The 12,841-nt window shown below is 40.5% G+C and overlaps 1 protein-coding gene across 3 annotated transcripts in view; it reads left to right on the top strand.

Moving 5' to 3' along the window:
- Positions 1 to 12,841, top strand: part of DAAM2 (dishevelled associated activator of morphogenesis 2) — a 205,576-nt gene that overhangs the window by 176,441 nt on the left and 16,294 nt on the right. For all 3 annotated transcript variants that reach the window (XM_030235963.2, XM_018915542.3, XM_009091455.4), the window contains 6 exons: positions 2,725 to 2,809; positions 4,329 to 4,435; positions 5,117 to 5,205; positions 5,956 to 6,124; positions 7,936 to 8,043; positions 9,401 to 9,461. In XM_030235963.2, the coding sequence (XP_030091823.1) occupies positions 2,725 to 2,809; positions 4,329 to 4,435; positions 5,117 to 5,205; positions 5,956 to 6,124; positions 7,936 to 8,043; positions 9,401 to 9,461 (619 nt within the window). The remainder of the gene's footprint in view (positions 1 to 2,724; positions 2,810 to 4,328; positions 4,436 to 5,116; positions 5,206 to 5,955; positions 6,125 to 7,935; positions 8,044 to 9,400; positions 9,462 to 12,841) is intronic.

Genomic DNA, 12,841 nt, shown 5'->3' with positions numbered 1-12,841 from the left:
CTGCTTTAGGTTCTTCTTTAATCAGTTCACCTGCTTCTGTTTAAAAGCAGCACATCTGTTTCACATTACTGCTGGCCATCTTTAAGATCTGCTACATGGCTAGGCACGAGGTTTGAAAGTACAAGAATCACTTGATTAACAATTCTTTGGCCGGTTATTCAGACGGTTTGTAAATGGGAAGATCTGTGCTTTGTGTCATTGTTGCTTTTGAAAGGCATCCTGTCCCAGAAGAACAAGCCCTCTTTGGAACAGTAACATTGTTCTGCTGTAAATCCTTCCGTAGTAGTAATTAGATTGGTAATAATCTAGGATGCACACCTGCAGGCACCATGACCCTCTTGCAGTCCTGTAAATGACCAAGTTAAACTGCTTCTCAGCAGGGGACTGGCAAGCTTTTTGCTTTTCTCTACTGCGGGCTAAACCATTCAAACCAGATGTTTTTCTGCTGATGGCTGGCGGGGCACAAAATCATCCAAGAAATCAAAGTGTTTGTATAACTCTCTGTCCTTGGGGCTCTCAATTATTTTTGAACAGAAGATGTTTTCAAGTGTATTTAATGCTGATGAATGGCAGCAAACAGAGGAGCTTGGAATCCTTGGGCTTCTGGACAGAACAGCAAGATCAGTGGTAATATATGCAGCACCGCTGTGTTGCTGTACCTCAAACCTGTTAATTTGATCCTGTTTACTGCATCCCCAAACACACACAGATGCACTTCCACTGTGTAATGGGTGATCAGAGTGTAATTGCTCGAGTTATTTGCAGGGAAAACACATGAAAACGCACCCTTATTCTTTGAAAACTCTGTGAAAGTAGCAACAAAGCCCCTCCACCCTGGTGTTAATGGGTTGCTTTATTTCATTCCCTCTCACACACAGTGGGCCTGTGTTACAAGTTAAATCTAATCTGCAGACTGCCGATTCTGAAAAATGCAAAGCTGCTCTCTAAAGGAAAAATAATCAACAAAATGTAGCATTTTAATAACTTCAGGCGCTGAATTGTTTGGGCATGTGTGTATGTGTCTTCTAGGTACCAGGCCCACAGCCACTAGTTTTAGCCCTTCTCTGGTCACAGTGTTTGATCAGTTCAGAGTCACATAGCCATGGACTTTACAATTCACTGTTTAAGTCAAAAGTATCCCTTCCACTTTCTGATTGAGGCTGCAGAGTTTTGTGCAGAACCTCATGTACTTAAGTTTGTTTTTTTCATCCAGTGTCAAACTAATTACCTGAAATAAAATGTTTCCAACCTTTCCATTGTAAAACTATGAATCCTTATATCTCATCTGAGCATGACCCAATTATGAAGCTTTTCTGGAAATTCAGTTCTTTATCTTGCTTAGATGGTATCAGTTTTCCCTCCTTGTGGAAAATTACATGATGACCAACTTTGAACACAATAAGAGGAATTAGTTCAGAGATGTAATACTTACAAGATCTCAAATGTCTGTTGATTCATATTTTAGTTTCCAGCTGTTAATTATATTGGGCAATATTAAAATATTTTATGTGTCTTCTATTTAGTAATATTTCCTATCTGTAAAAAAAAATGCTTTTTCTTTTGCTTTTACCATATTTTTCCAAAAATGTGATTCTATCCAAATGCTAATGGCAATATGAAATTTCAACATGGAACTTCTTAGCACTGAAAACATTTTGCTTCATGCATCAGCCTGTCTCTTATTTATATTTGCATTTTTTCTTTCTACTGTTAATTAATTATATTGATAGTAGAAAGTCCATGGAGACTGTAGACTTCACTCTTCAAATATTTCTTTTTACACTCTACTATTTCAGTCCCAAAACTGAGATTTTCTTGTGAATAGCTTTTCCATTATGGTTCACTTCACTATTTCCTACTCTGCTGAAATGACTGAGTATCATGGGTTGGAGTTGGTGCATTTCTTTGTTGACATCTGTTCTGAGAACAACCAAGTTCATTTCAGGTATCCATCAAGCAACATCTTGGTAATGACAAATTTTGACTCCTCCTGATCTGTCCTGGATTTCGAGTGGAGACCTTGAGACTTCTTTTCTTTATTGATTCTGTGTTCAGTTGTAGCTGATGACTCCTTCTCATTGTACACAGATTGACAGGAGTAGGTGGTAAGGAGAGTGTGATCATAGTACCTCAAATAACATTAAAAAGCTCTTGTTTTCAGAGCTTGTTTCATGATATGAAACATGGTTTTGCAGATGCTCTCTGTTCCTATGTCACCTGTCATTTCTGACAGAGGGAATTTACCTAGCCCAAGCAGTTTGCTTGCAAGAATATGCTTTCTCAGTAAGGGAGTTTTCAGTCCCATTATTTGTTACTCTGGGAGAGGCTTTAATGAGTCAGGATGTTACATGAGCTCACAGTCAGAAGTCACATGGGCATGAAGGGTTTTACTATAGCAAAAGAACTTAATAAGGGAGGCGTCTGGTATGGGGGGAGCTTGGAAGTACTTTTGATCTGTGAGGACTTGATTGTTATTAATCACTGTCTGATTTTTTGATGTGTGTTTGATTAGCTGAAGAGGATAAAAATATATTATCCATAAAACCTCTGTATTTAGAACAGATTTATTCCTCTTACTGAATATTCTAGAATACCAACATCACAGTAGAGCTTGCTGTGGTTGTTTCATGCCTGTTTAGTGCAGCATTTCAGGCTTTCTACTTTCTGAATTGTCAGAGTCACTTAAGCTTTGCACTAATGGCACAATGCTGATACTTTTGAAAGGTTGAAGCTGTCTAATGAAGAAATCAGACAAGCAATCTTGAAGATGGATGAACAAGAAGACCTAGCAAAAGATATGCTTGAGCAGGTGAGAAAGGGTAAAGTCAGATATAACTTATTTTTAGGTCCTTCTCTGCCTTTTCTCAAGTGGATGTGTGTACTGGCACTGCTGTTTTTCTGCAGATGAGAACTTGGCTCCATCATATCAGTGGAGCTGCACAGGAGAGCATGAGAAGAGTATTTTTCCCAACGTTGTTGTGTATACCTTTGTCATGTAGCTGTTTCTCTCCTTGGTGCAAAACTTGCATGATTACAGGTGGTATGAGGTTTCTTTTTATGTTCTCTCTTTTCCATAATTTTTCCCGTCTCTGCTTTTTCCTGCTGATTATTTATTGTTGCTATTGTTTTCCTTTTCTCTTTTCTTTTTCTTCATCTCCCTTCTTTACCTGCCTTTTCTATTGGGAAGTGTTGGGAACCAGGCCATGTAGGTCAATGATTAGAGCCAGGACTAGAAGGGATCTCACAGGAACATTAGAAGGGGACCCAGGTACTTCCATCCCCAGCACCTCGTTGACTGTATGACTTGTGAGGAAAAGCCCCCCACAATTACACCACCACTGCCCAATTTCCATTTATAGAAGGTGACAGATGATGCTTTGACCAAAGAGACATGTGATAGAGTTCCTTAGGAGTGTGCAAAACATTATAATTATGAACTGTCTAATAAATGTGATTCCTTCTTTCTGGGCAGTCAGTGTTTAATCATGCACAAATAGCTTTTCCATTTTGTAAGTTTATCGCCTACTTGTCATTTTATCTGAATGACCACAGCTGCTCCAGAAGTCACTGCAAGCTCCTGATGCTCCACACCTTTGAATATCACATATTTGGGGAGTGCAATAAAGTATTAGCAAGTGGTAAAAGGCAGAGTGCTTCATATGCCTTGTGAGTGGTTTCTGTGGGTGTGAGCTGAGGCTGTGTGCAGGGCAGTATTTATAACTGTACTAAAGCACAGCTACCAGCAGATCTGTCAAAAATCTGTCCAAGTACGAGCTTTTAAGGTCAGCATCTGAATAGCAGTCAGTGTCAGCCTCATAGGCAGTTGTTTGGTTATTGTTTATTGTTTCAGCAGAGTAGGGCATACCCGAGAGAGATAGATGAGGCTTTGTGTGTACTCTACGATAGGCACGATGGGTACTTCACTCTGTTTGGGACACATCCTGCTCTTGTTTGCACCAATCTAAACTCAAAGTAGTGCTGTGGGAATCAAGTTCTCTCTGTACTTCCCCTTGGGTAAGTTGCAGTAGCACTTGGCCTTTAGGATTTTGAAATGGGAAATTCCCCATAGAATTAAAAATTAATCTTAATGGGGTCAGTGAAGGATAAAGACAGAACAGCAAGCAAAGGTTTAGAAGAGGTCAGTTTTGTAGACACAGCTGCACTTTTTTGAAGTTATGGTCACGCGACTGAGTCAGTGTAATGCTTCCCAGTGGTAGCAGAGAAATCTGAGGGCTCTCACTCTGCCAGGGTTTGTTTGTGCTCCTCTGTCCCCCTCTCATTTCCTTGGATCTCACATCTCAATGTTTGGTTTGTGTCTCTTACTCTAGCTACTGAAGTTCGTTCCTGAAAAGAGTGATACTGACCTGTTGGAGGAGCACAAACACGAAATCGAGCGCATGGCCCGGGCTGATCGTTTCCTCTTCGAAATGAGCAGGTCTGTTTGGTACATTACGGGAGAGTGCACGCAGGACTTCTTGGAAGCAGCTGTAATTGTTATTGAAAATGGATCATCTGGCACTGCGGGGGAATGTGCAAGATTGTGGGCCAGCATTATACCCTGTGTTTGCCAGAAGCCTGTGAATGTTCATGACACAAACTTTATTGACAAGAAGCACTCTCTGTGCAAAAGGCCCTGTGCCCTGACAACAAGCAGAAATCTGCCTCCTCTGCCTAAATTTGTTCACAAAGAGGAATGCAGATACAAGTGTTAGATGTAGTGTAGCCAGGGGTCAGGATTTCATATAGATCCCTTTTTCTGTTAAGCTATCTCATCTCCTCATCCTCTGACCCTCTTTCTTGTTCTAACTTTGCTATACCCCTGATGAGGATTAACATTTTGTTCTGCTAATTGAGGTGTAGCTGGCATCTCCCATGACCATATTTTGAATATAGTGGGAATTCTTCCAGCTCCTTTTCAGCTGAAACCATGACTTGCGGTCCACCATTTTCATAACAAGGTCGATTACGTAGTGTTATCGGTTTGAACTGTGTCTATAATCCCATGCCTTGGCTTCATGGTACTGAACATCCAACCATTAGATTATGTGGGGGGCATACTGGCCCTGGACTTCAAGAGTTCCAGTTCAGTGTTGGCTTTCCTCTGCCCTTCATGCAGGATTGACCACTACCAGCAGCGGCTGCAAGCATTATTCTTTAAGAAGAAGTTTCCAGAGAGGCTGGCAGAAGCAAAACCAAAAGTGGAAGGTATGGTTAATAAAACTTTTTCTAAGAGTTGGGCAGAGGGGTAGGGAAGGTCAAGAGAGGCTTGTCTTCATGCATGCTATGTTTTTAGAGCCAGTGAGCCCAAGGTGTGTCATATCCTAAGAAATAAGTTCTGTCTGACACCCTTCTTTCTCACCCATTGATTTAATAAAGTCTGTTCCATGATTGTTACACTGTAAATATGACCTGACAAATATGACAGTGTGCTGTCAGGCTGTGCTGAGCTGCCAGAAACTTTCATAGTCTTTCTGTGCAGGTCAGCCTTCTCTTCTCACCTTCAAGCCCTTGCACCTTCCCTCTTTAAATGGCACTTAGAACAGCTTCTTCAGGACACTGATGCTCTGGGAGTGTGTAACCTAGAAGCAGGGGAGGTGTGTGGTTTCTATACCACATCCATGACTATTGCAGAGTAGAAGTGAATGTATTCTACTCTACATTTTCAGAAGAGCTCAAGCCTCCCCTCTGTTCTCACTGGTTATGCTTTTAGAGTGTATGGTAACAGGAGAACAGCCTTGGTCCTGTGTTCAGAGGAGCCTCCTACAAGCTCAATGTAGTGCATTTTCCTTCCAATTGGCCTCATTCTGGGGGGGTGTGGGTGCAGGAAGGGCAGCACACAGACAGAGTTGCAGCAGTTATTGTGCAAATGCTATTCAGGGTATTTCAAATTATGGGCCCCAGCATGTTAAAAACAGCCACTGTGCAATAACTTGTTCTTTTTTCTCTCTCTTCAAGCCATTCTTCTGGCATCCAAAGAACTCATCCGAAGCAAGCGTTTGAGGCAGCTCTTGGAGGTAGTTCTTGCCTTCGGGAATTACATGAACAAGGGCCAAAGGGGAAGCGCTTATGGCTTCAAAGTCTCCAGCCTGAACAAAATTGCGGATACCAAATCCAGCATAGACAGGTGGGATGAAAGGCCATAAATACATTGGTAACTGTGCTGCTACATCTCTTAGCATAGTAGTGAAAATGGGTTTTTGTTTGGTTTTTACTCTGTAGACAATTGAAAATCATGTCTTATTCAGCATTGAAGTAGTGCTTTTCACTCTTAAAGATTCTGCAGCAATTAAGACCAGCTAATAACACAGCAACCAATTCTGTTTCTCTGAATAATGCACATATGATGTTGGGGTGCGTTTCTGCAACCTTATGCATCGATAACAAAATGTATTTCACAAAAACTGAAATAAGTTTGGGGAGAAAGAGCATTTCTATGGAATTTTCTCTTTCTACCAAAGTTTTATGGCTGTGGTTTTGCAAAAAAAGAAAATGTGAAAAAAAAAAATCTGAGTGCAATTTCATGTCTCCTGTGAAACACGGTGTATATTTCTGATGCAGGACTGTCACAAACATTTTCTCTATGTACACCACTAATGAAACCACAAGATATAACTCAGAGAGAGTGATCCTGGTTGTATCTAGGGCAGATAAGGAAAACAGCTGGTTTGGGAATGTGAAGTTTACTGTTCACTGATGTGGACTGCAGGTCTTTATAATCACTCTGTGTTTTGCCCCATATCCCATACTGGTTCTAGACATTAATCCAGCTGAGACTGGGCATAGAATATGACTTTTAGACTTCAGCACTGCTAAGGTTTTCCTTGGAGAAAGGAAATTCCTTGGAGTAAGAACCTTGCAGGTTGTTACTAACTTGCACCTTCTTTGAATTTTAAGACCTGCTGAGACCATAGTTGTGGTTAAATTACTTCAGGCTGTGATAGAATGAATGATGGCAGTAAAATATCATAAGAAATTCATCCCTACCTAATGGAGTTTGAAGTAAAAGAGTACTGTTCTGACTACCAAAATGTCCTTTTCTGTGTTCCAAGGCTAACAGTTGTATAGCAAATGTTTAACTCTTTTTTGACTTAATGTAGCTTGGCTTAATTTTTCCATATATTAGATGTCCTGTACAGATTCAGTTCCCTCACAAGTTCCCAGCTCCCAGGCTCCAATCTGAGTGAAGAAGCAGCCATCTGCTATCTTCCCTGTTGGTTAACCACATAACACCCACTTAAAGTAGCTGTGACTGCTGTCTGTTCTCTTTACATGCAGAATTCCTTGTTTACTTTACAAATTTCCTTAAACCCTCTCCTGCATCCTTCACGCAACTCAATTCTATGTGCTCCTACTTGGGCTGCCATTGGTTTTGTGTTAGTGAGCCTGACCACTACACATAAGCTCAGCTATTTCATTACAGCAGGTTTTTTTTTGTTTGTTTTTTTTTTTTTTTGCAGCTTCTCCAATCTTCAAGAACTTTTTTTCTCTTCTTAATCAACTCTGGGGTTTTTTTTCCCACATTGCTTCTGAGGACAACTTGCTTCTCCCTTAAAAGTTAATGTCCCTTTAGTACTATTAGTTGTTTGTTCTCTGAAGTATCTGGTGACAAATATTATACTGTGTTATGCAATTTTCTTTTCTATTTCACCCGTGGATGGAAGCATGCTGGTGTTCCCAGAATAAATTAGGATGCATTATATTGCTTGAGGTTTTAGGAAGGGTGGTTCATAAAGGACTAATCCATTTCAATCCTGTGCACTTTCCTTTTAGTAGCACAGCTGCTAACTGCTGACACATTGTTTATTTTGTTCAAACAAGCACATTTCCTACCCAAATATTTTTCACTGATTTGTCACAATCCTTTCCCCATCCTTTCCTTCTCATGACCATCTTCCTTCTCATTTCTACCTTTTGTTTTTATTTTATTTTCTTTAGGAACATTACACTCTTGCACTACCTAATTATGATCTTTGAAAAGAATTATCCAGATATCCTAGATATCCAGTCTGAGTTGCAGCATCTTCCAGAAGCAGCAAAAGTCAAGTAAGTCCAGTGCTATTGCTTCTCAGAGCTGGAGTTCCCAGTGTTTTTTGTTAACTTAGTTATCATAATTTTTTTCACTTCTGTCTTCTTAAACCCATGGCCAGCCTTACAGTTGTAATGCCTTTGTTGTACATAACTGAATTGATAGCTTTACTTAGATATTCCTGTATTTACTTTATTTCTGAATCAGACATTCTAACTAGGCTGGCTGTTGCTTGTGATTCACTCACCATATTCTATGGTTGTTCATCTAAATGTGCTATTTTTTCTGGGTAACTGCAGGTTTGTTTCTAAGATAGGGTCAATTAGGCACAGAGGCTACAGTAAATCTTTTTCAGGAAGACTGTTCAGACTTTTGCACATATCAGACTTGTACAGAAGTGCAGAAAGCATCATACTTTTGCAAAAAGTCAATGGTCCATTTCTGGAAGTGTTTGTGAAAAATTAATACAGAACCCAGCCCCCAAAATACTAACTTTGTTGTTTTTGCTTTCCAAAGCACTTCTCAAAAATATTATGCATATTATTTACCCAAACATGATTCTTTCTGTAAGGAACTACTCCAAGTAACAAAAGACAAGTGAAAAATTAATGTATTTTCACACTTCAAAGGCATTTATCAGGAGGTGATGCCTGCTGATCCACAAATAGGTACTCACTAGTTATCTGGAAATTAAAGACTTATTTTGCTCACAAGTCCTAGAAAAAAAAGAAGCTCGCATTTATATATGATGAGCAGACATTCAGTGTAACATCTGTGCCTAGGGAAGCATGGATGAGCATTAACAGTACATTTCTATGCTCAGTTACAGTGTAAGCTGGCCCAGACTAACATATGGTAGAAGTGCAGCTGGAAAAAACAATGTTTGAACTGTGAGGGAGAAAAAAAAAATCACAGGTAAATGTACTGCTAACAGGATTTAGTAGTTATGTGGTGTAAGAATCATATGTAGAGATAATCTGAGACTGCAGTGATGTGTGTGCTAAAGCTGTGCTCCTTGCTTGTGTGTCAGCTGATCACTGCGAGCTGGCCATGGGGCGTACGCTCCAGGTTGAAGGGTCAGGAACAGCTTGCAGGGCAGATGTTCTGAGGGCAACCTTCCCTTTCCTTCCCAGGAAAATCTCAGTTTTCAGTGTGACCATAGGCAAGCAGGGTCTGCCTCATCTTACATACAAAAAGTAGCACAGAGCATCAACACATCCCCTTCCCCTTGTTTCCAGTCATCTGGCGTGGCTGGTGCCAGAGGCCGGATCCCAGATGTGATGGGCCAGTGGTCTGTGCTGCTGCACAGTTCCTGTACCCCTGTGTAACACTGCTCTTTTTGTTTTATCTGCTCTGCCTCTGTCTCCTGTGCAGCCTGGTAGAGCTGGAGAAGGAAGTCAACAACATAAAGACTGGATTGAAAGCTGTTGAAACTGTAAGTATCTGAAGGTTTCCAAAGTGCCACACTTACAATATCTCTCTCAGAATCAGGGGCAGTATATATTTTATGATAAGATAAAGTGGGCTTTCTTTTTTCACTCCTTTCCATTCCATTTCAGAATGCATTAACCAAGGAAAAACAAATAAAAGCTTCTCATGTGGAGCTCCTGCTGATGATCTTAGCAGAGTTAAGGCTAATGAAAAGCTTGTTTGATCTCAACCTGGAAATTAAAAGGACAGTTTGAAAAATGGCATGGACTGAAAGAAGAAATAAAATTCATGCTCTTTCTTACTGAGGGATGGATGTCTGCTGAGCAAGTGTTTCACATGGCTCTTGGAGTAGTAGTAAGCAGGTAGTGCTCTATTATATGCAGCCCTATCTTCTATCCTAAGCTCTCCTTGGGAAGGCAAAGGGAAGGATAGAAACTAGTTAAATATGAAGCAGCTGAGCTGGCAAGCAAAGCAACAGTGGTGGAATTTTTCCTGCTACTAATGAAAGCTAGTTGTTGGAAATTGCATTGGGTGATTTGTGTGCAAGGGTTGCCTTTTTACAAGGGACTAACACAGGACCCTCTAGTCCTTCTCATTCACCATGAGACAAGAAAGTGATGAGTTAATTTTTCTTTCATGTGACTTGAATTTGCTTTTTCCTCTGGGGTAGAGGAAGGTATCTTTGTCCTGTCAGTGGCTCCCAGGCTGTCTGGCTGTTGCCAGCAGTTCATCACTCACAATTAAGACAGTGATCCTCCTGTGAAAAAAAACCAACAAACCAAAAAAAAAAAAAAAACCACCAAAAAAAACCCTTTCCCGACATTTTTTATGGATTTTTTGGGGTAAGGGAGAATGCAGCAATGAGAAGACATACTGCTCCATACATGGAGTACAGTATTTGGGCATTAAAAGAACCTGTAAAGGGAAGGCTGACTTAAAGTTCATGACAAGAAGAGAGGCCCAGTTTTTGGCTGGGACAGACAGTTCCCCCTCTTTGAAATGTGAGTAGCTAATTCTGTTTTGCTTTTTTTCATCAGATTATTTGTCCTTTTGCCTTGACAGCTGATTTTTCTTCTCTTTTCCATACATGGGTTCCATGGGCGACCTCTCTTTCCTATACAATCACCATCTTCCTGCCTCAGTCTTCTTCCTGCCATGGTATTTTTCTTCTGAGGCTGCCAGCACCTCCCAGTCTGCTTGCTCAGTTCGTGGTTTTCTGGCGTGTAAAAAGCAGCACTATAGCAACAATAGAAGATCACTGTCAGGTGGAAGGGGGAGGAGGGAAAGGTGTGATTCTTGATTCTCTTCCAGCGTGTTCTCACCACAGCTTTGGCTCCAGTGACTGGTGTTTCTTCAAGGCCCCTTAAGAATAGAAAGCTAAAAATAGTTTCACAGTCAGATGTTCTTAAAGGTACTACGAACCATTTGGCTTCCTGGATTTGCAGCTCACTTCTGTGTAAAAATAAGATGCATTCATTTCCAAGACATTCATACAGCTGTTGCCTTTGTATAGGATGCTTCCAGAAGGACAGATAAGTAATGGAAGGAAACTTTGTCAGCAGAGCCCTTCTATCACACAGCAAGATCGTAACCACCACTTGAGAAATTACTACTGAATACGGCTGAATCATTTCATGCCTCTAGAGAACCAGCAGCCCAACCCACCAGGGCCAATTCCAGCCTCTGTTGTGCTACTATGATTAGCAGAGATCATTTCTAGAAGATTCAGAGGGATTTATTGTTGTGTGGTGTCACTCTCTGGCAGATTACATAGTCATTCTGGTTGCTTGTGTGGGTTTAAAGCTTTCTTGCATTTTGAGATAATTATTCTGGAGGTAAGAACTGAATTTGAATTTGAAATTGAAGAGCAGACCACCTAATCTTGATTTTACTTTGAAAAACTCTGCTCTCAAGTAACAGTCCCAAATGCCATAGCTTTCTACTGGGAGTAAGATGACAGAATTGTTATACTCACCTGCCAGAGGTAGAGGGAAGGAGAGAGTGGAGCAACTTTCATCTAAAGTAAACTTCAAAATTAGAATGGAAGAGAGTGGCTGGAAAAAAAAAATCTTAGAAGCACATGAAATTACATTTCTTGTATTTGTAAGGTTCATTTAAAAGTGATTGTAACATAGACAAAATTCACTGCAAAGTGATGTACTGAGCAGTCTTCCCAGGACTGTCCCTTGTGATCTGTTAGGAAACCAGGAGAAGAAGATTTAATGGAAAGCAGGGGAAGTAGCACTTCTTTATTGTGAGCTTTCTCTGGCCACCTCCACATTGCCGTTCCTGCCCCTTTTCTCCTTTGTGGTCTTTCCTTGTGGTGGTTACATTCTCTTTCCAACTCACACCAGACCAAAAGATATATCATGTCAGATTTTAGGTTGTTGATGGCCAAAGTAGTTCTTGGCATTCAGCATCACTGTGTGGAACAAATCTCAAGATGTTTCTCAGCACAGTTGCTTACAAACCTACCCTTAGGTGCTTCTAAACCTACCCATTTGGCTCTGTGAACTACTATTTTGATGAGCAGCAACAGAGAGCACCCAACATGCATGGAGCTATAGCTGCAGCCAGCACAAAAGTATTTTCCAAAGGGAACAGAGGGTCAGATCATAACTTGACCTGCTGCTTCATGCTGCTTTCCCTGCAGAGAAAGTCAGGCTTTATCATTCCCACTGATTATTCAGCTGAGAATAAAGATGAGGCTCAGATTACAATTTCATTGTCCCCATGAGACTGTCAACAGCACACAAGCCAAGTACAGGCATGAGAGACATCCAGTCTCACTATAAATTAGTCAGTTTCAGGACCTCTGTCTCTCTCTCCATGTTTCAAGCATGATGATTAAAGTAAGGGAAGAGATAGCTATGGGTAATCTTGGCTTAAAACTAAAAAAACTTGAGCCAAAAAGACAGAATCTTGCAATATTTTTTTTTCTTTTTGTAGGTAACAGACAAATAGATCATTGTTTTCTATGGTTTTATGTATTCTTTTTATTTTTACCATACCTCTTCTTAGCACGATAGCCCCAGTTTATAACTCTGTCACTTTTATGATGTCCCGGCTAATGCTTAGCAGGGTGCTAACAAATGTTGGACCTGGCATCTCTCTACTTGTCCCTCAGTGGAAGAACCAGTTTTGATGTCTTTTTTGCTGTTCACCTGGTGCTTTTCAGATAAATAAACAGGTGATCTAGAGCACATTTTCCCAAGTATACAGCATTTTGATTGACCATAGGAAGAGACAGTGGAGCAAAAGTCACTATTATAAATCCTAAAGTCACTTGCTACACAAGCTCTTTATCATTTGTCATTTTTCATAGGGAAAAAAATGCAGAACTTCCTGTAGTTGATGCTTAAATCATAAAGTTGCTTTAGAAAC

This window comes from Serinus canaria, chromosome 3 (genome assembly GCF_022539315.1).
Source record: "Serinus canaria isolate serCan28SL12 chromosome 3, serCan2020, whole genome shotgun sequence".
In the NCBI taxonomy this organism is placed as follows: Eukaryota; Metazoa; Chordata; class Aves; order Passeriformes; family Fringillidae; genus Serinus; species Serinus canaria.
The sequence above is the reverse complement of the archived record's forward strand: the minus strand, read 5'-3'. Positions and strand labels throughout refer to the sequence as shown.